Source organism: Hippichthys cyanospilos, chromosome 3 (assembly GCF_059441005.1).
Source record: "Hippichthys cyanospilos isolate Australia breed blue-spotted pipefish chromosome 3, RoL_Hcya_1.0, whole genome shotgun sequence".
In the NCBI taxonomy this organism is placed as follows: Eukaryota; Metazoa; Chordata; class Actinopteri; order Syngnathiformes; family Syngnathidae; genus Hippichthys; species Hippichthys cyanospilos.
Genome location: NC_142371.1, coordinates 16,510,489 through 16,536,115, shown reverse-complemented (window position 1 = coordinate 16,536,115; position 25,627 = coordinate 16,510,489). Strand labels below are relative to the sequence as shown.

The 25,627-nt window shown below is 49.5% G+C and overlaps 3 protein-coding genes across 10 annotated transcripts in view; 2 read left to right on the top strand and 1 right to left on the bottom strand.

The window, feature by feature from the left end:
- Window positions 1-15,654, top strand: part of itga10 (integrin, alpha 10) — a 21,374-nt gene extending 5,720 nt beyond the window's left edge. The window contains exons 3-29 of the mRNA XM_088409971.1: window positions 37-146; window positions 223-311; window positions 1,315-1,429; window positions 1,518-1,645; window positions 3,294-3,442; window positions 6,373-6,523; window positions 7,792-7,957; window positions 8,405-8,475; window positions 8,574-8,718; window positions 9,107-9,255; window positions 9,333-9,476; window positions 10,053-10,259; window positions 10,341-10,471; window positions 10,866-11,032; window positions 11,170-11,312; window positions 11,400-11,510; window positions 11,590-11,675; window positions 11,748-11,889; window positions 11,988-12,080; window positions 12,160-12,326; window positions 12,403-12,487; window positions 12,971-13,084; window positions 13,147-13,254; window positions 13,335-13,448; window positions 14,791-14,886; window positions 14,955-15,068; window positions 15,289-15,654. Of these exons, the coding sequence (XP_088266097.1) occupies window positions 37-146; window positions 223-311; window positions 1,315-1,429; window positions 1,518-1,645; window positions 3,294-3,442; window positions 6,373-6,523; window positions 7,792-7,957; window positions 8,405-8,475; window positions 8,574-8,718; window positions 9,107-9,255; window positions 9,333-9,476; window positions 10,053-10,259; window positions 10,341-10,471; window positions 10,866-11,032; window positions 11,170-11,312; window positions 11,400-11,510; window positions 11,590-11,675; window positions 11,748-11,889; window positions 11,988-12,080; window positions 12,160-12,326; window positions 12,403-12,487; window positions 12,971-13,084; window positions 13,147-13,254; window positions 13,335-13,448; window positions 14,791-14,886; window positions 14,955-15,068; window positions 15,289-15,339 (3,346 nt within the window). The 3' untranslated portion in view covers window positions 15,340-15,654. The remainder of the gene's footprint in view (window positions 1-36; window positions 147-222; window positions 312-1,314; window positions 1,430-1,517; window positions 1,646-3,293; window positions 3,443-6,372; window positions 6,524-7,791; window positions 7,958-8,404; window positions 8,476-8,573; window positions 8,719-9,106; window positions 9,256-9,332; window positions 9,477-10,052; window positions 10,260-10,340; window positions 10,472-10,865; window positions 11,033-11,169; window positions 11,313-11,399; window positions 11,511-11,589; window positions 11,676-11,747; window positions 11,890-11,987; window positions 12,081-12,159; window positions 12,327-12,402; window positions 12,488-12,970; window positions 13,085-13,146; window positions 13,255-13,334; window positions 13,449-14,790; window positions 14,887-14,954; window positions 15,069-15,288) is intronic.
- The window catches only part of polr3c (polymerase (RNA) III (DNA directed) polypeptide C), a 23,748-nt gene extending 1,760 nt beyond the window's left edge, over window positions 1-21,988 (bottom strand). Inside the window, exons 1-20 of one of the 7 annotated variants that reach the window (XR_015865034.1) lie at window positions 21,831-21,988; window positions 21,458-21,609; window positions 20,844-21,126; window positions 19,485-19,747; window positions 19,226-19,330; window positions 18,975-19,148; window positions 18,840-18,891; window positions 18,699-18,759; window positions 18,480-18,630; window positions 17,924-18,025; window positions 17,247-17,296; window positions 17,027-17,176; window positions 16,864-16,951; window positions 15,806-15,902; window positions 6,348-6,559; window positions 1,758-1,899; window positions 1,532-1,663; window positions 739-784; window positions 270-397; window positions 18-126 (exon numbers count right to left, since the gene is read on the bottom strand). Coding sequence is in view for 1 of the 7 variants with exons in the window: in XM_088409972.1 (XP_088266098.1) it covers window positions 16,864-16,951; window positions 17,027-17,176; window positions 17,247-17,296; window positions 17,924-18,025; window positions 18,480-18,630; window positions 18,699-18,759; window positions 18,840-18,891; window positions 18,975-19,148; window positions 19,226-19,330; window positions 19,485-19,747; window positions 20,844-21,126; window positions 21,458-21,604 (1,626 nt within the window). In the remaining 6 variants the exon portion in view is untranslated. Of the gene's footprint in view, window positions 1-17; window positions 166-269; window positions 398-738; window positions 785-1,531; window positions 1,664-1,757; window positions 1,900-6,347; window positions 6,560-15,805; window positions 15,903-16,140; window positions 16,952-17,026; window positions 17,177-17,246; window positions 17,297-17,923; window positions 18,026-18,479; window positions 18,631-18,698; window positions 18,760-18,839; window positions 18,892-18,974; window positions 19,149-19,225; window positions 19,331-19,484; window positions 19,748-20,843; window positions 21,127-21,457; window positions 21,610-21,765 lie in introns of those variants that run through there. The other 6 variants (XR_015865032.1, XR_015865031.1, XR_015865033.1 and 3 more) reach the window with 6 other exon arrangements.
- LOC148425955 (uncharacterized) lies at window positions 21,932-25,627 on the top strand. 2 transcript variants are annotated; one of them, XM_088409975.1, is made up of 7 exons: window positions 21,932-22,092; window positions 22,715-22,895; window positions 22,979-23,101; window positions 23,831-23,887; window positions 24,212-24,415; window positions 24,680-24,799; window positions 25,007-25,627. In XM_088409975.1, the coding sequence occupies exons 2-7, from the start codon at window positions 22,719-22,721 to the stop codon at window positions 25,076-25,078; spliced, it is 753 nt and encodes a 250-aa protein (XP_088266101.1). In that variant the 5' UTR covers window positions 21,932-22,092; window positions 22,715-22,718; the 3' UTR covers window positions 25,079-25,627. The 2 variants fall into 2 exon arrangements, with proteins under 2 accessions (XP_088266101.1, XP_088266100.1); XM_088409974.1 differs by having other exon boundaries at window positions 21,953-22,211.

The following is a 25,627-nucleotide window of genomic DNA, read 5'->3' as shown; positions in this document are numbered from 1 at the left end:
CGCGGCTGCGGACCCACCTTCCCGTGCGGCCCGCAGAATGCTGGTGGGCGCTCCTTGGGACGGGCGGCCCGACAACAGGAAGGGAGACGTGTACAAATGCGGCGTGGGGAAGGAGAGCCGCTCCAACTGCAGCAAGTTGAATTTAGGTGAGCGAGCGCCCGCATCCTGCGGGCGGAGACCGAGAGAAAAACGCTCGCGTCCGACCGCTTGCGTCCTTCCTAGGCGAGGCGGCCTTCCGCAACATCTCCAAAAACCTGAAAAACTCTCACCTGGGAATGACTCTGGCGCCGGACTCGCCCGACGGCCTCCTGGTACGTAACACGCTTTTCCGATCATACAAAGACGTTTGGATGACAGGAGAGGTGTCGTCAAAGGGAGCCAGCCGTTCAGTCCGGAGCTGTGTCAGAACAAGACATTCAATAAACAAAAGACAAGGAAGGAAGACAAGAGACTTGCGCTCTTTTTGCTCGCAAGGAGAACGGACAGAGACGCGCAGTTACAGTTCTCCTGCCGCTCTAATGCACATCCACAATATGTAATCCAAACACAATGACATACTGAGAGTAATGATGGGCCTTTTTGGCTCTTTATAGTGAGCCATTCTTTCAAAGTTATTTGGACGGACGGAGCGGTCGCGTGACCTCAGGGGGATGCGCCCCGCCCCGACTTGCGATTTCCCTCGAGGTCTCGCAATGCGTCTCGGGCCTTGAAAGACGTCCAAAAAGCCAAGCGACGCACCTTTGTGGATTTTCTTGGTCTGCTGGCCCGTCGCGGGATCCACTTTCTGCAATAACAGGGACAAAAGTCAAGGCGGGACGTTTGTCTTTGTGCAAGCCTTTGACGCGTGCGCGGGCCGCGGTCCTCCCGCACGCTCAGCTCAATGAGACCAAGATGACAGCCATAGTTCCCCCTTTCCAAATTGCGCACCCCCCAAACCGCACCGTTGTGATTTTTCCATGAGCGCCTCCCTCTCTCCACTGTTTTTGCTCACTGGCTGTCCTTATTTAGTCAATTTTCGGCAAAACCTTGAGAGAAAGGGCACGGCGCCTTTAGGGCCGCCTGGAAACGGCGCGAGTTCCACGTGCCTGGAGGTACGAGTTCCGGCGCCTACGTGACCACGCTCGGAACTCAAAACAATCCTCTACCCAATCGTTTCTTCCTTGAATGCCGGTGATTTCGACATCTTTTGGCCCCAAATATTTGATGAAATACTGTAACTCAGTCTTGAACGTCTGACTAAAGCCACGCCCCCAACAGACGTTGAGAAGTCATCAGTCGGGCGCCTTTTTTTTTTCCTCCTTTGTCTTTTGGCAGGCTTGCGCCCCGCTGTGGTCTCAGGAGTGCGGCACGTCCACGTTCAGCACGGGCATCTGCGCCTCCGTGGACGACGACCTCCGTCCGAGGGAGACCATCGCTCCCACCGCGCAACGTAAACGCGAGCGGCGCGCGAGCGGCGCGCGCGCGGCGGCGGCGGTCGGGAAGGGCGCGGCGAGACCAAAGCCGGCGCGCTCTTGCAGGTTGCACAACGTACATGGACATCGTGATCGTGCTGGACGGTTCCAACAGCATCTACCCCTGGTACGAGGTGCAAAGCTTCCTCAGCAACATCCTCAGCAAGTTCCACATCAGCCCGGACCAGATGCAGGTAGCAACCTTTTCAAAACTGCGGCAAAACGGAATGTCATCTTCGCTAAACTCTTCATATTTTCTCCTGTTCGTATCGTTAAGACAAATATTACTGCGGTACGCATATTTACTTCGATCTTCAATGATTCAACCTTATACAGCGAGCGTACTGTTATCCCTTTCCGTTTCCATCCCTCGGCTGTGGTGGGATCGCGGAGTCGGCCTCGGATTAGCGGCGGGCGCCCACAAGTCAAACTGGAGCGAAGCCTGGAGCTGAGCAAATGTGATAACCGGCAGAGTTTACGCTTGAAATTTCAATTTATTCCAAAAGAAATCGAGGTAAGAGAATGACAAAGGTCTGCTCTTGCGCTGCTCTCCCTCCACGTCTGCCGAAGTTTCATGAGGGGGAAGGGCACTCCTACTAGACACGCCATTGGCTCATGGCGCGACCGTCGACCAATGGGCGCAGGCGTTGTAATCTACTCCCGCCCTCATGGAATTTCAAGTGTAAACTCTGCTTGTAATCATGTTTCGGTCAAGTAAAGGAGTCACTATCGAAATACAAAAAGGCGCTTCGTGTTCACATTCATTTGCTTTTAATTTGAAAAGAAATATTCAACGCTTCCTGTCGGGCGTTACAAGGCATTACATTAGATTCGCTGACATCTGCTTAAAAATTGGATCAGATCACACGTACTTCCGAAAGTGCCTTGACGGGGTACCCCGATTTCAGAAGCGCAACGGCTATTTGGACGCAAACGCTGCAAAAAAAACGTGGGCGGATAAGCCAAGAAGACTGGCTTTATCCGCTTCAAAAATTCCGGTGGGTTGTTTTGCGGAGGTTCTGCTGAAGCCTTTGCACCCGCTCATTGAGGCAAAGCGCCGCACGGAAAGGGAGAGGCGATTGAGTCCAAATGCCGATTGCCGCTGTGACATCAGGGGGCATCAGGAGGCCAGCGTGAGCGACGGAGGGGGTGCAAGAGAAACAGCCAATGTGGGGTGAAAAGGAAATTCCTCTGGTTTCCCATTCAAGTCCAAAATTCCAGCAACTCACTGTTTGCTTTCGAGGGGGGGGGGGGGGCTTGTGGTTCGCTTTATTACGAGCGTAGATTTTGGCCATTACAACTACAGCAGTGCTGCAGATACAAGCGTTTACTATATATATTATTGGGTGTCTGGGGGTTTCTCACTAACCTGGCCTTCTTGTCACCCAGCTTGAGCTGACTTGGGGTTGAGGGGGGGCTACTATGCACAAAAACTGTAAAAATGCCATCATAGCAAATGTTTTATATTTATGTCATAATTCTAGTATTAGGACTTTTGAAGGCATTATGGGACTTCAAGCTCAGCCAATCAACCGTTGAAAGGATTCCCGCAAAAATCGGGGGAAACGCATGATAAAGCTTTAGGCGTTCAAGACGTCTAAAAATGACAAGATTAGCGATTTTTTAACGGCAGTAAATGAGTCCGACGTGGGCTATATTTGACACCTAAAGGCATCCCGTTTGCAGAAGGGACGGCGGGACGACATATTGCAAGGCGACGTGTTTTGCTAAGTGAGAAATATGCCTGGTGCTAAAAATGGGCCGAAAAGCGTCCAGTCACTTGTATCTCAAGGTTGATGTGTCCCCGACCCGTCGCAAATTTGAACGTTTGTGTGCACCAAGGTGGGCATCCTGCAGTACGGCGAAGTGGCGGTCCACGAGTGGTCGCTGAAGGACTACCAGAGCACGCGGGAAGTGGTGGAGGCGGCCAAGAACATCAGCCGCCAGGAGGGACGCGAGACGCGCACGGCTTACGCCATCAACATGGCCTGGTAGGCGGGCGGGCCGCCCACTTTGCCTCTGTTAGCTAATTCGGTACGACTAAGCTAATAGGAACTGCTTTAAGTATCTATCCAAGTAGTGATGTACTAAAGTCATTTAATTTAGCCTCATGTAATCGAACACCTCAGTACTTCAATATGCAATCTGTTGCTTTTGAGATGAATTAGTCATACCCGTCCGTCCGTCCGTCCGTCCGTCCGTCCGTCATCCCAGCTGCTCAGTATTTATTTAGCCATTTTCAGCAGTTAAAAAAAACACTTCAGCTTGCCCATGTCACATGACCAACCCAGAAAAGCGCCAAGCCGCGATTGGTTGTTACTTGAGCCCAGAGCACATGATGTCATCTGCGCTCCACAAAAAGTGTCATTCGCACATGTCAATAATGTGCTCATCATTTATTTCTGAAAATGGCCAAATGAATTCCACCGGTTGCCGACAAAGTGTTCAAGTGAAAGATGAGTTTCAAAAAAAAAAAAAATTGGAAAAAAGATGTGGGGAATGCCTCCCTGTCATGAAATCAGATCTACGCTGACAATATATTTGCAACACGCTCGCTCCTTTAATTTGCTCCAGATCCGACACGAGGCTCACAAAGAAAAGCTCCGTGCCAAACAGGGGGCGTGGCCAGAGGGGCTAAGGAAACGGCGGCCTATAGGCAAGGAAACCGCAACGTCTGACACGTCTTCAAAATCGGGGGACCCTCCCGACTGCCGGGCGCTCCCACATTTGCATTTTATCGGGGCCCGCTTCCGGCTCTCCATCTGGCCCGCGATTGTCCTTCCTTGGCTGCCGAGACACTTTTGTTTTCCTAAACACTAACGCAAGCCACTATTCGGAGCTGATTTTTTTTTTCTCTTTGACTTCCCAAAGCGGCGGTGTCCAAACTACGGCCCGGGGGCCATTTGCGCTTCGCCACTTGTTTTTTAGGCTTTCCGGCCCGCAAGTTAAATGAAAACTAAGAAAGGGGAATGCTATTATAAATAATTGCTACTACTCCTAAAAAGGGTTCATTTAGTGTGGAGCTTTTCTAAATACTTTGTTTCCTCATTTATTGTGGGGTTTAGCCGCAAAGCAGAGAGCGTTTTGTCGCACAAAAAGACCAACGGGGCAACGTGCTGGCGGGGGCGCCGCCCACCGGGCTAAGCCGCGCTCCCGCCCGCAGCTGTCAAAACACACACCAGCGCACACGCCCGCGTCTCCTGGTCCACGCCCTGACCTCCTTTCACCCCCGCGCGGACACTCGCTGTCCCGCTGACGAACTTGAAAAACGGCAGCTAAATTCAAGGCTGAACTCAAACCCCTTTATGTTGAGGGCCGGGATTCGTGCAAAGGTGCCTTGAGATAAGAGTGACCCGACTTTCATCTCATGATATATTTTTTTTTGCTTTGACTTGCGAGTACAAACTCGACATATGAGCTCCGCATGGTGGCAACGGCTCCCTTTCCTATTACTGAGAAGCGCCGCTTGAGATAAACGTTTGTTGGCTATTTTACACGGATGAAATGAGATGAAAGTACAGTAGTACCCCCCGCCCATGGCGAAAAGTGTGTTTGGGGAGCGGGAATCCATCGCCAAGGATTCCTGACGTGGATGTTTGTTTTCCCCGTGCCTCCTCGCACTACACTACACCAGATCGTTTGCAGACGGCTCGCTGGGGGAAGAAAAGGCTGCTTTTTAACTTTTGCACTGGCGACCACAACGTTAAATTTAGCCACTTGAGTGACTTGGCTTCCCGCTCGCCTCTACAGAACACAGTGTGTGTGTGTGTGTGTTTAAGTGCCTTTGTGGGGACCTTTTGCGCTGGTGTGGACGCCCCAAGTTCAGACCTTTTTGGGAGTGTCAACACTTGCCTTTAGAGCAGTTTTGAGGATTCAGAGTCCTTCTAAAATAGTGGGGCGCGAGGTGATGCCGGGGGGGGGGGGGGGGGGAGTGAAAAGGCTTTGGGTTTGTTATGTGAACCGTAATTGCATAAAACAATGAATGGCATCTTTCTTCAGGCACTTGGATTTTTTCAGTTTGAGACTAACCTGTAAAAACACTAAAAAAGGAGTTCAGAGTTGTTGAAAGTTGTTAATGTAAGAAGGGATAGTTTTAGGTAGACTTACAAAACCTCTACAGAAAATAATCTTGTTTAGTGGTGGCGCACTAAAGGTTTTCTCTTTCCTGCGCACTGGTTAAGCTTCGATAATCTGCTGTGATGATTTGGGGTTTAGGAAATGCATTATGTGAATGGGATGTCCCCAGTAGCATAGAAAAACCCCTTGCATGTGCGCGCATAAAGCAGGTCCCGCTGAGGGCAGGTTTCATGCAGACAAACAGGGTGCGGCTTCTGGTCAGTGCGTGCGTGCGAGCTTCCTCTTCATCGTGCCACCATTGCATAGGAATGCACGCTTGCCCTGTCACGCACGCGCGCGCACACACACTGACCACTTTTGAGTCAAACGGCGGCCCCGTTATTTGTGTCGAGTATGACTAATGTGCGGTCGCTCGGGATCCGCACCATTCCTTTGCGCGGGATGGCTCCGGCTCAACGTCGATGCGCTTTTATGTTAGCCGATCGCTTCAAAGTAGAGGCGAGCTTCGCAAACGGGGGGTACGCGAGGGCACTTCGGGGGCACGGTACGGAAGATCCCAACAGGGTTTCCGCACGGGTCGGCAATTTGAATCTGTGACGACAGTCCGCCGCTTTTCAAATTGAGAGCAAAGCAATTGGAATATGAAGAAGCAGTCAATGAAATTTGCGCCGTGAGGTGATGAATGTCAGTTTTAGCCCTGGGAGAAATTTCGTGCGTTTTCATATTTTCGATGCGTGAGGAGCAGAGTCTCTTTTGTAGTGCCCCCCCCCATGCACTTAATGCCACGCGTGGCCAAAATGGATGAGTCCGACGCCATACCTGGCTTTGTCTGTTTCCTTTGCAGCACGGAGGCGTTCAGCGCCGAGCGCGGGGCGAGGGAGGGCGCCACCAAGGTGATGATCGTGGTGACGGACGGGGAGTCGCACGACGGCGAGGAGCTGCCCGACGCGCTGCTGGAGTGCGTGAGCAGGAACATCACCAGATACGCCATCGCCGTGAGTGCCTCCGCACAATCGCGCCGCAAAAAGTGTCTGACCAAATCCAAGAAAAAAAAAGCTTAAGAGAAAACTTAGGCAAATTTGAGCAACAAAATATCTGCCAAAGGGGCAAGAATTTTTTCACCGTTCAAGCAAGTTGCAAATGCAAATTAAGCAGACATGGTTAAAAAAAAGCAACATTTTGAAAAAGAAAAACCCACTTCTTTCTCAAAATGTTGCGTAAAATATGCATTTTTTTTCCCTCCTGATTTCAGCCTAGATTTTTCTTCAAAATGATACTCGTGCCAAGTCTTTTTCATCCAAAATTGCTTCGTGCTGCTTTGGCTGGACAACAAAATTCATTGAAAAAAACATTGCCAAGCACTGCTGGAAACCACAGCCCAGCTTTTGCAGTCCCACTTTTTTTTCTAAATCTTCTTTTCATATCACGTACGCGTCTGCCATTTTACAGCATTGTTTGCGTAAAAAACAAGAAGAAGAAGAAGCAGCGTTCAAGGGGATGACACATCCCTGAAATTCCTCGTGCGGTTTGCTTCCATAAGTTGCCCCCCCAAAATAGCGTCTGGCAATTGCCAAATGAGCACTTTGGTCGCACTAAAATAAGGCAGCGGGCTTGACTGAAGCCTTGGTCCGCAGCTCCGCCTCATTTTTGTCAAGAAGCGCAACAATTTAGTGTTTGTTGCATGTGCGTTTTGCCTAATCTACCTTCGCAAACAATAGACATCTATACCAGTTGAAAAAACAAAACAAAATTGGTTTTAGAATGTTTTTTTTTTCCCTAATGCGGTGATTTACAATCTTTTTTCATACTTGCATAAGAAGTTCTTAAATAGGAGATTTGATAGGACCAGTTAAGGTTTATTTCAAAATAAAACACGCAATAGAAGTGCGCATATCATGTTCAATGCAACCAGATCGTAATATTCATCCTTTGAATATTACAGCAACCTGCTAAGTAGTCGTGCCGTAGAAGTCTATTCTTTAGTTGTGTCGGCATGACTTAATATATACTGCCTCCCTGTGGCCGAGGAGGGCACGCCACAAGGAGCGGCACAATGAAGTGAATTGCAGCCCTTAGAATGCGCAAACTGGTTCTCCATTAATCGCTGGGGAAATTTGGACCCAACTCGGGCTTCTCAATGTTTTTGATGCGCGATATCAAAGAGAAACATTGAGAACAAAAACACTAGGGGGCTAAATTATTGCATTTATCGTCAAAACATATGTCGTCCCTTGTAAATGCTTGTAAACGGGATACGCGTCAGGTCCTGGGCCATTACCACCGACGGCAGCAGGACCCCGACACCTTCATCAACGAGATCAAGTACATCGCCAGCGACCCGGACGACAAGTACTTCTTCAACGTGACCGACGAGGCGGCGCTCAACGACATCGTGGACGCTCTGGGAGACCGCATCTTCTCGCTCGAAGGTGCGCGCCGACCCAACGCGCAAACCTTTGATCTAAACTGACAGTCTGCCTGGCGCGAGACAATAAACTCCGCCGTCAACATACCTTGAGATACAAGTGGAATTCAGAACAAATGGCACACATTCACACATCGGCTACGTAGCTAGTCGAATCGATTCAGAATTTAGGCAAAAAGGACCGCGAGCAATTCTTTTGATCAGCCAAATTCGAAACATCGTAATGTCAAACTCGGCCTACATGTTAAAACGTGAAAACGATTCGAATATGTCAAATCTGCCGAGTGAAAATGCTAAAACATACCGCGTTAACATATGAAAACACGGCGTGAAAAAGAGGAAAGGAAAAGGGCGCGGCTTTGCCGCGGAGCTCGAGGGAGAAAGGAGGAAGGGAGGAAACGGGGAAATGTCAAGCGACCGGAGGATGAAAATGCGCTGACCGTCCTTTCAGGCACGCTGGGAAACCAGAGCTCCTTCCACATGGAGATGTCGCAGATCGGCTTCTCCACGCACGTGCTGGATGTGAGTCCGCGTCCTTCCTCGCGCACGCACGCACGCACGCACGCACGCACGCACGCACGCACGCGGCGGTCCTGATCCGGTCGTCCGCTCGCATCCAGGACGGGATTCTGTTCGGGATGGTGGGCGCCTACGACTGGGACGGCGGCGTGCTGAAGGAGGGCGCCGGCGGGAGGATCGTGCCCACCAGGGAGGCCTTCGAGAGCGAGTTTCCTCTGGAGCTGAAGAATCACGCCGCTTATCTGGGTACTTTTAAGGGCCGCGTGCGGGTACGGGCCAAAAGAACCGGACCAAAACGTTTTCTTCGTCGCGCGCCGAGAAACATTGGGAAGAAATTCCCATTTTCCAAATCTTGTTTGAGGCTTTCCAGAGCTTTGCTCGCCCAAAGCGAGCAATGAGTCCAACTGCAGAACCAGATGAGAAATGTTGTAAAAGCATGAAATCGGCTAAAAGTGCAGGTATTACCTTCGGGTCTCTCTGTGGTCTCCAGTCGTCGCAGACCAGCATCAGGATCTTGACAATCCACGCGCGTGCGCTGAGACGGTCGTTCTGAACTTTCCGGTCGAGAGTTGGGAGAAAAAGCGAAAAGTGGTAGAGTTGAGACGCAAGGAGGCCGATGGATTTTTGGGCGCAGGCTACACGGTGTCATCGGTGCTGGTGGGCGACTGGAAGCGGCTCTACGTGGCCGGCGCGCCGCGCTTCAAACACAAAGGCAAAGTCATCCTGTTCGAGCTCGGCGACGACGGCCGCGTCGACATCGTTCAGGCCCTCAACGGAGAACAGGTGCGACTCCGTCCGGTCTGGCCGAGCGACAACGCCTAGGGCCCGAGGGAACCCGAAGAACGAATCCATCTCTCCAGATCGGTTCCTACTACGGGAGCGAGCTTTGCGGGATGGACGTGGACCGGGACGGGATCACCGACGTTCTCCTGGTCGCGGCACCCATGTACCTGGGCTCCGGGAACAAGGAAGCCGGCAGAGTCTACATCTATACTCTCAGCGGGGTAAAGTACTCATGAGCCGGATCCTATCTCAGTTGACTGAGGAAAGCTCGGTTGTATGCTTGATGCGTTGGCGAGGTTCGCCCGGCTCCAGGCTACAAGCTATTGTCAACATGTTGCTGTAAAAATATCGAAATTCTCCATTTCCGTTACAGCGTAGTGTCGTTCATATGCTGTCGACGCTTTTTACTGCCCCCTGTAGCACAGGTGTTGCATTCCAGTCCTCGAAGGGCCGGTATCCCGCATGTTTTCAAACCCTTTCTCTCAAACACACCTGATTCAAATGATCATTTTCAAGCTCCCGCAGAGATTACTAATAAGTTGATCATTTGAATCAGGTGTGTTGGAGAGAAAAAAAACGGAAAACATGCCGGATACCGGCCCTCGAGGACTGGAGTTTGACGACTATGCCCTATAGCAGGGTGTTAGGCCAGATCTGGCGGCCGGACCTTGACTTGACTGCGGAGGCAACCCGCACATTGTATAAAGTGCTGCATGCCGGCTAGACGATCAGGCCTTTTTTCTTGTGGCCGATCGGTAGGCCGAATCAAGTATTTCATGTTCTCGCGTCTCTCTTAGGAGGAGGTGTTTGTCTCAAACGGTACGCTGAAATCAGACGAAAAATCGCAAGACGCCAGGTTTGGCTACGCCATGGCCGTCGCGTCGGACCTCAACCACGACGGCTTCACCGACCTACTGGTGGGCGCCCCGTTGGAAGATGACCACCGCGGGGCTGTGTACGTTTACCACGGCCAAAATATTTACATCAATCACAACTACAAGCAGGTACTGTCTAGTCTTCATCGCTGATGGACTCACACAGATCCTCCAGAATACAATCGCAGCGATTTTTTTTTTGACTTGCAGCGTATTTCTGGGATGTCAGTGTCCCCGTCCTTGAAGTATTTTGGCCGAAGCGTCGGCGCCAGGTTGGACTTGGACGGAGACGGGCTGATCGATTTGGCGGTGGGAGCCCACGGCGGCGCTGTCCTGCTCAGGTGAGCCGAAGAAACCGGGGACTGTTGGCCTGTCCGTCCGAAAGAAGGCTATTACCTAGTTCAAGGATTCATGTCGTTGTGGATGCTCGGACTAAAGAAAGAATGAAAAGATCCTCAGATTAAAAGATCCTGACCAAAATCTGCCATATATGGCTTGCTTTGCTGGGCTTGCGGTCAGTTTACCGAGTGCTAGAAGCTTGAAAAAGTTTGCGGTAGAACGCCGATGTTTCACTTCACTCAGCTCCACCAAGTCATACGATTCAGTTGTCCAAGATTCAAATGGCTAAATCCTAAGCGGGACCCCGTTTCCGGAGGTCGTTCAGACAAGGCTTGCGATGACCTAAAATCAGGACGGTATCTCACTGTCGTGTTTTTAATCCTTTCTGTCGGGAAGATCTCGAAGCATCGTGCAGATCAACGTCAGTCTGTCCTTCCAGCCACACTCCATCAACGTCATCCAAAAGACGTGCCAGCGCGGCGGGCGAGAATCCGCCTGCCTCGAAGCCACCGCCTGTTTCGCGGCTGTTTCGCGCTCCCCCGGGCCCGGCGCCAACGGCTTCGGTACGTGGCTTCCCCGTCGTCGGCCCCGTCGTCGGCCCCGTCGTCGGCCCCGTCGTCGGCCCCGTCGTCGGCCCCGTCGTCGGCCCCGTCGTCGGCCCCGTCCTCCTCTCGGACTGATGGCCGGATCTCTTCCGCAGACCTGTGGGTAGCGGCGATGTTGGATGACAGGAAGTTGTCGGCCCGGGCGCTGTTTGACGACAGCTCCCATAGGTTGACCCAGCTGGCGGTGCGAGCTCACACAGGACAGACTCTGTGCTACAAACTGCCCTTCCACGTCTATGTGAGCGTTTAGGGCCGACGTACACAAGCCGCGAGCGACTCGCGTTCTCATTTTCATCCGTACCCCTAATGCGCTTGTCGTGGATAGGACACGGCGGACTACATCCGTCCCATCAGCTTCTCGCTGCGCTTCAAGATCAACAACACGGAAAGCGGTCCCGTCTTGGACGAGGGCTGGCCCACGTCGGTCAAGAAATATGTGAGTGAAAATTAGTCGCCTCGCAGTTCCTGTTTTCCCTCGGCAGAGCATGATGTTCTTTCCATATGTCCCGGAGCAGATCCCCTTCTTTAAAGACTGCGGGGAGGATGACGTGTGCACCACCGATTTGGTGCTCCAGGCCCAAATGGACATCTCTGGGACCAGGTAAGGTTGAGTAAAAACACAACCGGAACGTTGAAGTTCCGTAGAGTCAAGGTTCTGCCCTTTCCTCCACAGACAGAAACCGTATGTGATCCGCAGTCCTCGTAGGCGTATGTCAGTGGAGGTCCAACTGGAGAACAGGCTGGAAAACGCCTACAACACCAGCCTGACGCTGCACTATTCACGCAACCTGCACTTCTCCAGCCTCAGTATTCGGGTGAGACCTGGCGGCATCGCTACGTTTTGGGGGAATATTTGGGGCTGGCCATCGTTTGGATTTCCTCCCCGCGTGGCTGAGTGTTATTTTGTTTGTAGGAGGACGGCAATTTCAAGATGGAGTGTACGGGCCTGGGCTCCAACAGCCACTCGTGTAACGTCAGCTACCCGGTCTTCCGCTCCCAGTCCAAGGTACCCCCGGAAACAACGGTATCACGTAGCCCACTCCGTCCGGGTTTGACTCTTTTCCTCTCCCCTACCTAAATCAAAGGTGAACTTCATGCTGGAATTTGAATTCAGCTGCGCCACCCTGCACAGTCGCATCCAAATGAAGTTGAACGTAGCCAGCGATAGCGTGGAACGAGCCGACACTTTAGGGGACAACGTTGTTCAGCTGCAGACCTTTGTCCAGTATGAGCCCGACCTGTTTGTCAGCAGGTGAAAGGATGCGCCGTGAGCTGTCTTGTGGCCTCCTTTTGGATCTCGGGGCTTTATGAGCATTTTTCTCCTGCAGTGACTCCAATTTAAACCGATATGAAGTGCATCCCACGCGGACTGTGTCAGAAGCCATTGGGCCAGAATTCTACACGCATTTTAAGGTACCTCAGGAAACCTCTGCCAGCTCGGCCTTCTCAAGTCCACTTGATTCCGTGCGTGCTGGTTCGGCATGGTGAAGAAGGAGCCGAGCCTTTTGAGTCTACATTCCGACCCTCACTTTTTGGTCTGGAGCCCTGGGTCGTGACCAAAAGACACGATCCCGAATACAAGCTGCCGAAATGGGGATCCTTAGCAGTTTTTCCGGGCTCTCCCTTAGAGATAGGGTGAGAAGCTCGGTCATCCGGGAGGGACTCAGAGTAGAGCTTGTTCTCCTCCATCTCCATCCTCCATCTGGTTGGGGTGCCTTCCGAACGCCTCCCTGGTGAGGTGTTCCGGGTATGCTCAAATGGGTAGAATAGTCCGGGGACCACCGGGGGCCTCCTGACTTAGCAAGTAGCGGAACGGTCTGGGACCGCCTGAGGACTACCTGGGGCCTCCTGACTTTACCAAGTAGGGGAACATTTTTTTTTTTTTTTTTTTGGTAGCTCCAGAACCTGGGCTGCTACCCTGTTACTCATCTGGAGTTGAGGCTGCTCCTGCCTTCAGTGGCCGCAGGAGACCGGATCTTCATGACTGTGACAGACATCTCCTCGCATAACGTGAGTCGTCCATCGTCGTCCCTCCCCGGCTTTCCGCGTAACACGCTCGAGCGGTTTCCCAGGCCACGGCCGTGAACTGCAGCGTCACGAGCGAGCCGGGCCAGCTGAAGAGCCGGCAGAGAGACGTGCGGCCCCTCCACCCGGAAGACATGATGGAGAACGACGTGCTGGTGAGGCGCTGGCGACCAGCGTGCGTTGGCCGGGCAAGCCGTCCAAAAAAAAACGCTTTTGCGTTGGAACCTTCCCGCAGAACTGCAGCAGGTCATGGTGCGTCGAGGTTACGTGCCAAGTCCAGCAGCTCCTGAAAGGTCAATCTGAGGTCATCCGCCTTAGTCGCAGGGTCCATGATGACTTTTTCCGACAGGTGAGCGCTTTGTAGACGCTTGTTTGTGGCACGAAAGTGTTTTGAACCTTGGGCACGGTGTCCCTTAGCCCAATGATTCAGTTTCACTCAAGCGGCCCCAAAACTTCCCCCATTTAAGGACGTCGGCTTGTGAGTAAATCGGAACAATATTAGCTTGATTTCAATTTGGATTGTATACATTTTGATCGGACGCAGAGCTGTAAGGTTTTTTTCTGATGTTTTTGGCTATGGGAAAGACAGGTTTAAATGACTGAAAATGCAACATTCGGAAAACAGTTCTCCACATCAAATTAAAAAAAAATAAATGCGGGTTGTCAACACGCATGAGAACACAAAACATTCATAGCACAAAGCATTCATAGCACAAGACAGGCCTATTTTTGCCATTGACTGTAACCGGCAAAGAGAGAAGTTTCTCGTAACGGAATTTGACGAGCCAAATAAATGCTGTGCGCTGACCACTAAAACTCCACCAAGCAGTGGGTGTTGGATTTTTTTTTTTTTTTTAAAGCGTGACATCACCAGACTGTTGGCTTGTTTATTTTTCAGTATCATATCTGCTCACTCTGCTAAGGGAAAGCAGATCTTTTTTTAAGGATCCCTTCAAAGGCAAAGATGACACAAGATGACCGATCAACTGCTGGCCCCAAGCCCAGATAAACTCTTTTTTCATTTTTTTATTTTAGGAGTCTGTCGTTTGGAGGTTGATTTGGTGCCAATGCAGCGTACGGCAATGACATACAATGGCCCTAAAGTGCAAATAACACTAAAACTACTAAATACTAAAAAAAAAAAAATCAAATAAAAAAAGAGCACACACAAAAAAAGCAGGAAATAAAAAAAGCAAACAAGAAAAATGACACAAACGAGAAGACAAAGAAAGAATACGGACAGAAGATGAATGAAGCGAACAATAAAAAGAGCGTGCAAGAAAAAAGAAGCATGAAAGAAAAAAGAAGCACACAGGGAAAAACAAGCAAACAATTAAAAAGAGCGGGCAAGAAAAAAGAAGCAAGCAAAACAGACACGCGCAAAAAAGTAGCAAGATATTTTATCTGAATTAAAAAACTAATTTTTTATCGAAAGGTATCTGTAGAAATTTTTAAAAAATTACTCGAGAAAAAACTTAAGTGCAATAAATCATGTTTGCATTTGAATACACTCCATTCTACACTTAACTCTTTCTAGAGAAACAAATGTTAAAGTTATTTTCCCATCTTGCCTGCCTGAACTACATCATTTTACAGTTTTGTTTTGTTTTTTGGATGGATTTTGCAAGGCAAGGCCACTCTGAGAGATTCTTTCTAGGCCATCATGCAATTGAGGTTCTTTTTGTGGGCAGGCCAAGTACAAGTCCGCGAGGATCGTGGGCCTGTATCAGATAGCGCCTCACCAGAGCAACCTCATCACCCTGGCAACGGCAAACGTGTGGCGAGAGGTAAGGGCGGCGCGCGGCGTTACGCGCAGCGCCGCAACTTTCTCGAATTGACGCGGGCTGGCTTCAAGACCGTGCTGGAGGTCCTGAAGGGGAGAGCCATTCCCATCTCCTTGTGGATTCTCATCGGGAGCATCATCGGGGGCTTGCTGCTCCTGGCGCTCATCATCTTCATACTATGGAAGGTGAGCACGCCTGCCCGGGACGTCTGACGTTTCAATCAAAAAAAAACACCGGGAGGCTACACTATGGCATTCTGTAGATTCTTAAAACGTGAGGTGGAGAGCTACACCCCGCAGATGGCAATTTCAGCCTGCCTCGGTCGGGCTCATTTAGGTGGAATTTCATGTGAAATTAATTTGAACGTTTCTCACGTCAACCGGTGCCGTCATTTGCTGTGCGCAGCTGGGTTTCTTTGCACGCAAGCACAGAGAAGATGAGAACCAAGAGGACTGAAGGCGAGGACTGAAGGACTGAAGGACTGAAGGACTGAAGGACTGAAGGCGAGGCCCGGCTCACGGTTCCGCCTCCGAGCGGGGGTCCCCCGACGGCCAAAGCGAGGTTTGACCCAAATGCACTCCGGTCCCCGCTTGCCGCAGGCTACTTTGGGAGCACTTGTGTAAATAGTCTTTTTTTTTTTTTTTCTACATTAAGAAGCGTTATCAAATGATTTTCCTATTTAATAGACTTGGGCTCAGTTTTATATTTCAAACAATCACTCCTTCTCCAAAATGATGATGATGATTCCTAAATAAATTAAAACCGATGAAAGATATTTTTTGTCATGTTTGTCTCCTGTCTTGCTGCTGAGAACCAACTGCAAACCCTTCATAATCGACGTGACAATAGTCACTTTCCTTTGCCACCAAGCGGTGGAGAAATACGTTGAGTTGGCTGAATAAACTGTGCCGCTTCAACTCACCACTTGTCATTCACAGCTGCCTTTATTGCCCATTTCTTTGTTTGCGCTCCCTTTCTGAGTCCTGCTTTCATGAACCAAAAGTCTTACTGTACACAATCTGAAATACAAAAAGTTAAAAGTAACGTTTAGAATGAAGCACGAAGAGGCTTTTGTGTTATTTTGCTTTCCAAATATGATTTACATCAAAAATTGTTGTCTGATAAGAGCATTCGGGGATGCATTTCCACTGCAAGGAGCTCACTCTTTCAAATAACCGATGGGTAATTGGTAGTGACAGATACATATATACAGTATATAGATGCGATATGCTAGCAGGTACCAGATCATCGGCCATATTAGCAAAAATTGGGTCATTTATTTGTTTTTCATACACGTTAACACAATACACAATGCAAAGATAATGGCGATCGAACATTCTCACCACGAGTAATTAGGTAAACAACCCAGGTTTTTCTTTTCCTTTTTCTCTGTACAGTTGAACTACAAAATAAAATTGTATTGGAAAAGAGTCAAATGCCTAAAATTCATGTACGTATTGTTGTATGCAATAAAACGCAGTATTTTTCATTAGTTTAGCAAAAAGTCAATCTTGGTCATGCTCAATGCGCCATCGCGATCCACCAGTGAATGATGAAGCCGCACCGTCCTTCCTCACTACAAAATGTCAAATCAACAGCGAGCAGAGGTGGCGCCAAAAAACTCTGATCAAGCCAAACAGAGCACAAACGGATGAACTGTTCAAGCATAAACTAAATCCCTCCCAGCATCATTTGGGGTGCGGCCCATGCGGCCCCGTACCGGGTTGGGGACCTCCGCTATACATTCGATATGTTGACTTTTGACATAGCAACACCAGTAGTCATTATGTCAAGTCAAGAAAAATCATTCAGGCAAAAGTGTTTGTGCACCCCTGCTTATTTTGGGTTTGTTTGTTTTTGGAATCCTAGAAAAGAAAAGAAAAATTCCTTCAAATTTGATTTGATTCTTGTCAGGTGGGCAAGGGCCTCAAATCAAGTATAAAATGACGATTGCGCTGCGTAAGGAGTATGAGACTTTACTCAGCTTGCCGACGGGGAGGCGGTGGTGAGGATGTACGACTCCAGCAGGAAGACGGTCTCGTCCACCTGGTTCTCGGCCGAGTCCAACCTTGGCCGGGCGCGGGAAGGACGGGGCGTCAGGGCGGGCGCGGGCGGGAGGCCGGGTCGCCGGCGGCGAGCCTACTTGTTGACGTGAAGGCGCAGGGACTCCAGCTGCTGCTTCTCCGGGGCCGTGATCATCTCCTCCACCTCCGTCAGCTGCTCGGGCTCGGCCCCGCCGGCCTGCAGGGACGCCAGGATGGCCTCGATGCGCTGGGACTTCTCCAGCAGACGCCTGGCCGGTACGCGAGGCCCAGCTTGAGATGGCCGCCCCGCGATCCGCGCCGCGCCGCGCGAGCACTCACTTGCTGTTGGAGGTCTCAAAAAGACGCCGCTGGATGAGGTTGCCCACCGTCTGCCCATACACAAAAGTTCAAAAGACTTCGTTCGGACGCGTACAGAAGCCTCACGCTCCGGGAAACTTGCTCACATTTTGCTACCTCCACAAACCGGAGAAAAATGAACACTTGTCCTTATGCTCTATGAACTAACTGACAGCAAATTTCAGATAGACATTCTGTGCGGCACGAGCGGCAGCTTCCCCTAGTGGCATGCCGACAAAACTGCATCCACTTTCTTAAACGTCAGTGTCCTGTCAAGGTGTCCTTGAGCAAGACACTCAACACTCAGTTGCTCCTAATGTTTAGTTATCAGTAGATGATCAGTGTAAATAAGAGTACCAAATTAGAAAAGTGCTATGTAAATGCAAGTCCATTTGACCTGATACAGAGAACTATTTGCTTAAGTTTAGTTGCAACTTGCTTAAGTGAAAAATCTCTTGGTTTTTGAACAAATTGTTCTTCAAAACACGAAGCAAAAAAAGTCTGGAATTCGCTTTTCTTGGCAAGACTATAATTCGAACCCCATCGGCAGATTGTTTTCCTTTACGTAAAACAAAAGAATTTTTTCTAATTTTTCAAAACGTTTTCTCGTATTCGGTCGAGGAGTTCCGTTTTTTGCTCTCGGGGCTGAGGAGTTTTACCTTGTAGCAGTTCTGCAGCAGCATCCTGGCAGTGGAGAGCTGGTTGACCGTGTAGAGATAAAAAGTCCGAGACGGAGCGAAGTCTGGAGTCTTTGGGATTTCCTGGCAAAAACAGAAAAAACGCGTAGCATCCAGACTCGGGCGCCAACCGGGGCTCTACCAGCACAAAGCTCCAAACTGACAGGGCCTGACGGATATGGATTTTTGGAGGCCGGCGCAGATGCATTGTGAATAATAATAATTATTGCGCATGAATACTTTCAACGGCGATTCGAGAACGGGGTGACATTTCTGTTGACGCCTCCAAACCACCGGGTGGCGCCGGCGACCAACTCGTGAAACGTTTCAGCGTTTGAAAGGCTTTGTTGATTGGCTTAGCCTGGACTCCCAAAATGCAAGTCTTCAAAAGTCATAATACTCTAATTATGTCATATAAAATCTTCCAACTTGAATTTCATCACTAACGGCTGGGGGTTGAAAGTAAAACGTATTTGATGAAGTTATGACCCTTTCAAAGCCCGTAAAAGTCAGCTGAATGAGGAGAAGTTGGCCGTACCTGCAGCTGGACCAGGTTCTGCGAGAGAAGCGTGTAGAGCATGTCTTTGGCCTCCTTGGCGGGAATCATGGCAAAATCCTCCACCTGCTTCTGTTCCAGGTGTTTCTTCTTCAGCAACAGGCGGAAAATGCGCGCAGATCGCGACCCAAATCTATTGGGATGGAACGAAGGGTCACATTGCGGGTGGGGTCCGGTGGACGGCTTCAGACGAGAGCGCACCTCTCCTGCACCACAGACTCCAGAGTGGCCCGCGCCAGGTTGCAAAGAACTCGGTGCAGATCTGACACAGCGGTCAAGGAAATCATTTATGTCTTGGTGGGCCACTTCTTCTCAGGGCAACAAATCTTTTTTTAAAGATACTGACAACGTACATCCCGCCTCCGCTCTCGCCAGCTTTGCCGACAACCTCGATCTAAAAAAAATTAGAAAAGAAAGGGATGGATGGACGGCGGACGAACGGACGGATGGTGATACTGGACAAAGAGGAGGTCCTACGGGGTCATCCACCAGCAGGGAGAGGTACTGGTCCAGCACTTGTCTGGGGATGTTGTAGGCAGGCGGCAGGGCCCTGAAGATCTCGTTGGCCGACAGCGGCTTGGTGAAGGCGGCCGAAGGCGAGGTGGTCACCTCGCTCATCCTCAGCATGGTCCGCACGATCTCGCCGCCGGTCTGCCCGGGGCAAAAAGACGGCCGCGTTGGCGCGGGAGCCCGGCGGGGCCACGCGCGTCAAGATGCGGACGCTCCACCTGGTCCAGCTTGCTGGCCACGGCGGCGACGATGGTCTGGTCTCGAAAGTGCAGGTGGAAGCGCTCAAAGTTGACTTGCCAGTAGATGCCCTCGTCGCCGTGAGGCTGAACGAAAGTGCCAGGGTGCTCCAAATCACAAACTCTTCATGTTTGACCCCGCCAGAATGGGACGGCATTCTTCCAACATGCGCGGCTAAGCCTATCATACGATCGGATCGTAATTTCTCCGAGTACGCGCGGAAAAAGGTTTAGCGCCCACCGCCGAGTCGGTCCTGGCCCTCTTGGCCAGGCTCTGCTCCTCGCCGTCCTCCAGCTGCCTCTTGCCTCTCCCCACCAGCGTCACGTGCGGCACGGCGTAGCAGTCGGCGAAACTCTCGGGAGCCGGCGGCTCGGCGCCGGCGGGAGCTTCCGGGGAGTCCGTCGCGGCTTTGCTCGCCGGTGGGGGGCAGCGTTGAAGAAAATGAGTCTCCACCAGTTTGGCAAAGGCCTCCGACACGTCCTTGTACTCCATGCTCTGGCCCTCTGTCGCGACAAAACAATTGGGGCTCTTCTTTTTTTAAGGCGCATCGGAATTGCGCTTCTCAAATGGGGATACGAGAAGGAGTATGGAGTAAGACGTATGCGCGTTCAACTATTCGTATGAGTACCACTCGAAACTGTGTCGCGTTTACCAATTGAAAACTTGCGAGTGCAAGGAATTTGAAATACAAGGAGTTTGCGCGACTATGACCGCAACTTCACATTTGCGAGCCTTCCAATGACTTCATCGAGTGGTTTGGCCTGACTCCCCGAGGCAAACGTCTTGCTTTGCATTGTGGGACTTGTAGTTGACAAAAGCCTTTGATTCCAGAACTAAACGTTGCAGAAAAGCTTTGCAATGCATAGCATTATATCCGCATATTCCTGCCTGTGAAAGATGCAGCATTGAATAGCTGGTAACATTTTTTTTCTCTCACAAAATGAAAGTTGTTCAAAACAAAAGAGCCCTGGAAAATATCATGGACGGGGGCTGATGTCACTGAATATTTTGAGGGGTTGAAAGTACAAGTTATATTTGACAATGTTATGAGCCTTTCAAAGTCAGTCAGTTGGGTGATAATGAGGCCAGGTGAGTGAAAACTCCCCGGAGACCCAGGGGTTCAATTCATCTTTGATATATGTCAATTCATTTTCATTGGTAGTATTTTCACATTTGAAATGTTTTTTGGTTTTTTGGCGTTTATTCCCTTTTGTTTTCTATTCAAAGCTACTTCAGGTAAATCAAATGTATCAATATTAAGGGAGTCATTTAACTGATATTTAAGCAATAATGTTGCTTGTAATATGTTATCTCAATCTAAATGAATGTTTTTTTTTTTTCTTACAGGGTAAGGATAAGATTTCAAATGTAGTCCCAAATGTGATCAAATCAGACACGGCTGGTGTCTCACAGCACTCAGTTCTAAGCCTATTTTTCTTTTTCCATTCAAAAATGTTTTGCTCTGATTCGGGGGCACATGGATGAAAAAAATATTCCACGGATTAGACAAGCAATGGATTACTGAAAAGAAGGATGAATCGGTCAGCCGATATCCATTCGAGTATGTACAGTATGTCGGTGTATTTTGCCGTTACTGACCCTCCATGGTCTGCGTGAGACGATCGGCGACGGCTTTAACCACGTCGCTCATGGCGACGCGCCCTCTCTGCAGCATCTCCTCCACGATGAGCTCGCCGGTATCGCCGTAGAGCGTCTTGGCCGTGTAGATGTAGCGCGGGTAGCGCAGGATCTTGAGGATGAGCTGGCAGCTGGCGCGATACTCGCTGGGGCCGCCGGGGCCCCCGGGGCCGCCGCGTCCTTTGCGGCCGGGGCTGAACGAGCACATTCCGTGTTGCACCAGCACGCACAGCGACTTTTTCACCTGCCGGCACAACGAAAAGTTGCCGCGCGGCCATTTTTGAATCCTGATTTTGGGCGGGAGGCGGGGAATACCCTGGAACGGTCGCCAGCCAATCACAGACAATTTCAGCATAGACATATAATAGGGTCAATTTGGGGAGTGGCTGCCGTTTTGGTAGAATTTTCCTAAACCCGGAATAAAAAACATCACATTTCCTGAATTAACGTGAGATCCCATCAGATCAGATTCCTAAAATGACCCCTCTCGCTCAAAGTCAGCTGAGATGACACAGACACGCCCTGCAGATACGGAGTGAGATTTAGAAATCCAAATCCAAGTAATGATTGTTTACCAAGTCCAGAGAGACGCCAGTTTCTTGAAGGATGCTCCTGAGAGTCTGCGCTCCACCTCTGAGCAGACATGTGGCCACTTTCTCCACCACTTCTCCAAAGTGCTCCTGAAGCAGAAGCCCGCACAGCCGTATCTCTTGGGAAGTCATCTTGACTAAAAATACAAAATATACAAAATAAATAAATAAACGCGAGCAAAAAGGCGAGCTACCAACGCGACAAAATGAAGGGTTTATTTTTTGACGAAGTCAACGACAAATGACACTTTTGCAATGTGATTTAAAGTAGGTTTCGATACATATTCACAGACCTTTGTATTAGTGATAGTGTTTAAAAGTTGAAAACGTGTCCCACACGTGAAGCGTTTTCTCTTACTGTTGCGACATGTAGTCCACTCCTGTTGTAGATGGTGATACCGGAAGTAGTGACACAGCTGACAGTGATTCCACTTCCGGGTACGATTGCGCAATGCGTCATGGGGATTGTATTTTCCAAACTAGAGCGCAAGTCAACCACAACCAAAATACACGTTTATCCGCAACTTACGGCGTTAAATGCATTTGTAGTGGTTACAAAGCCCGAATAAGCTTTTCTCAGGGCACGTTGAGTAAATACTTGTGAGAGAGACTTCATCCAAGTGAGTTTGCAGGGGGTTGCAAGGGGTTAAACGTCATTGACCAAACTGATTTGTTCGGCGTGGGGCAGGGCAGTCAACGTTGTTGCGCACTTTGTATTTCCCCATTTCCATCGACATTTGTAAGTAATCAAAATGATAATAATAAATTGCCATTTCCGATTTGCGGACCTGTTTTAACCAGAAAGCGATCTTTGCGATTTGTTAGGTTTCTGACCCGATCTCATTTCAAATTCAAGCGACATACAGTATTCTTCGAAGTTCGTCGCTCCAGTCGAAAAATGCTAGTATTATTCCGATTTATAAGATGCCGATTCTTACACAAGCGACTAGCTTTGTTTGTTTGTTTTTTGTTCTCCCGAGTTTGTACACGTAACCTGACTAATCCGAGTAGGCCTACCATTATTTATTAATGGCGAATGCAAATCTTGTAATTCCATACATTCGATTTACTCCTGTGACCATTTGTATGAATGAAATAGTCAACCACGGAATGGAACTGTCCAAAATGTTTCATCATCATGAAATAGTCAACCACGGAATGGAACTGTCCAAAATGTTTCATCATCATGAAAAAGTTTCAAGAATTCGCCGGTCTCGAGCGCGTTGCGTTTTCTCCTTACAGCAGGATGCCGATCAGCATCACCAGGGCCCCGGGAGTCACCGTCTTGACGCTGACGTCCAACCCCAAAAGTAGCTGTCCTCCTTTGTGCCAAGTGGTCAAGGAGCTGTGCTACAGCCCCTCGTGCTGTACCGTGTCGCGGCGCATGAGGGCCGCCGTGGGCTCCTCTCAAGCCATTCTTGGGGTGAGCTGGGAAGCTAACGCTAGACAGATGCGACAGGTAACTTTTGGGACAAGAGTGACACCCGCTGGGGTTTCTGATTGTAGGCTCTGCAGATCACCATGGGCTTGCTCACCATCGCCATCGGCGTCCTCCCCATGTTCGGTGGTTATGTAGAGCCCTGGTGGTACATGGACATCAATTTGTTCTCCTTGTGGATGGGGCCAGTGGTAAGCGCACGCAATCATTCCTGACACTTTTTTTTGATCTTTAATCCCTGGGGGAAATTTTGACCCAAATCGGGCTTTTAGATGGTTTTCATATATAGCATCAAAGGAAACTCATACAAAAAACACTTGGAGGCTAAAATATTGCATAGATTGTCAAAACATACCGACTTTCAATTTGCCGTCCCTTCTAAATGCTTGCAAACGAGACATAGAGAGGTACGCCCCTATCGGTGTCCAATTTAGCCCATGTCGGGGTTATTTATTGCCATTCAAAATTGGAAATACTGTTCATCTTGGACATATTGAAAACCCCACGTTTTATCCTGCAATTCCCCCAAATTTTGCACGAATCCTTTCAACGGCAACTCGCAAACAGGGTGCAATAGAAATTCTTGTGTCGAGACCCCCAAATCACCGGGGGTGCTAGCAGACAACCTCTGCAAGCCTTTCATTGATTTCATGGAGTTGCTTAGCCTGACGCCAACAACGCAAAGTTCTTGCTATGCATTGTGGGACTTGTAGTTGACAAAAGGCTTTGATCCAAGAACTAACTGTTGCAGGAAAGCTTCTATTAAGGCGAGAAAAGCTGAGGCTTTTGTCATGTGGGAAACGTTGCCCCCTGGTGGTAGGATGACTTGATTGGACTTGTAATCAAAAAAAGTGTTTGACTTTTGTGATGAGAATGAATGTGATAAAGATATTAACAGTGTTGATGTGCTTCTCCTACAGTTTGTCGTTTTCGGCACCGTCTGCATTTTGTCTCAGAGGTTCCCGAGTCCATGTTTGGTGAGCATTCAAATATGGATATATAAAACCCTTACCCTTTTTGAAGGGGGGGGGGGGGGTATATATGATGTACAGTGTTGTTGTATGGTCTGTTTGTGTGATTTGTAGTCAAGTGGAGAAGGAGCTAGAGCTGTCCAAACAAATCGACAACTCATTGCTCATCAAGCGAATGCTATGTTCATTTATCTATCGTTTAAATTTCCTTAGTATGCAATGACAACAAAGCTATTCTATTCTATAGAATCAAATCCAAATCTCATAGAGGCACAAAAGAATACTCGTAATCCAGTTGAATGAGTCCAAAGATGATGTTGTTTTTTTAAGGTGATGATCAACGCCACGGCGAACCTGTGCGGCGCGTTGTTCGCCGCGGTCGATCTGGTCATGTGCGCCATCAACATAGGCGTGGTCCACATCTGGGACGTGTGCGAGCCCAGATACGACGAGTGGAGCACCGCCAAGCCCGCGCAGAGTCCCAACGAGAAGTATTTTGAAGAACGCTGCTGGCAGGCCGTCGACTTGATGCTCGTAAGGAAATTCCGACATTTGCTTCCCAAAATGGGTCGGTTAGCGCCCGACCCACGCCGACCTTCTGCGCTCCGTGTAGATTGCGGTATTCGGCCGGATTAAAGACACTTTTATTTCATTGTCAAATGGTACATGTATTTATTGAATTTTGGCATGAAACTAGTCAATTACTTGCTACAATAATTCCTTTCACGTTACAAAATGATGCTAGTAGGGATGGTCACCTGAGGCGCTTGTCAATGTGCGCGCGCGCGGCCTCCGCAGATGTTCCTGCGGGGCCTCAACGGCGTCCTTCTGCTGTTGGCCGCGACGCAGCTCTTCCTGGCGCTCAGCTCCTCCATCTTGGCCATCCGGACGCTGAGGCGGCGTGACAAGGAGCGCCAGGTAACGCCGTCCTAGCCTGTCGCTGGCGCGCAACGAGTCCTTCCAAAGAAGAAGAAGAAAAAAATGCAATTAAAGCTATTTCCATGCTTGAATGAAATGACCGCTGTGTGGCTTCTGTGGGTTTGCGCGCCTCGGCCAGCACACAGCTACTCCATCGAGAAAATATTGTTCCGCGTGTACACTGTGGGTTCTTCTTCCTGTTTGTAGAGAGTTGACGACCTCGAGGCGTACAAAGCGCTCGACGCAGAGGAGGAAGTCATCGCTGAGCCTTCAGCCTAAAACAGGAAAGTCGCTTCTTCAAGGAAGGCTTGACCGCATCTCCAAGACCGCTTTCGTTTTCATGTACCACGGGTCCTTGAGAGCCGGTATCCTGCACGTTTTCCCTTCCGACGCACTCGATTCAAATGATGAGCACATCAGCAAGCTCAACGGGAGTTTGAAATTCACCCTAATCCACAGTGTCAAACTCCTGTCCTCGAGAGCCGGTTTTCTGCAAGGTTTCGGGTTTCAAATGATTAGGATCATTTTCAAGCTCCCGCACTTTGCTAACAAGCTTATCCTTTGAATCAGCGGTGTCGGGGAGAGAAAACCGGAAAACCTGCAGGATACCGGCACTCCAGGACTGGAGTTTGACACCTGTGCTCCAATCATACGTTTACAAATAATGTCGAATTTCTTCATTGCTTCCTATTGCACTCGCTTACATGGTGGCTGATTTTCTTATGCTCGTTGCATGTTTACTAGGGACGTAGACCATTTTGCACAAAAAAATCCTATTATGGGGTATTGTTATATATAATAAAAACTGAAATTTTCTTTTTACAGAAA

Excerpts from the sequence above, each read along its gene's own strand:
- LOC148425955 (XM_088409975.1), top strand. The coding sequence starts at position 22,719 with ATGCCGATCAGCATCACCAGGGCCCCGGGAGTCACCGTCTTGACGCTG. Across the intron at positions 23,102-23,830 it reads CCTTGTGGATGGGGCCAGTG|TTTGTCGTTTTCGGCACCGT; the intron begins GTAAGCGCACGC and ends CTTCTCCTACAG. Across the intron at positions 24,800-25,006 it reads GGCGTGACAAGGAGCGCCAG|AGAGTTGACGACCTCGAGGC; the intron begins GTAACGCCGTCC and ends TCCTGTTTGTAG.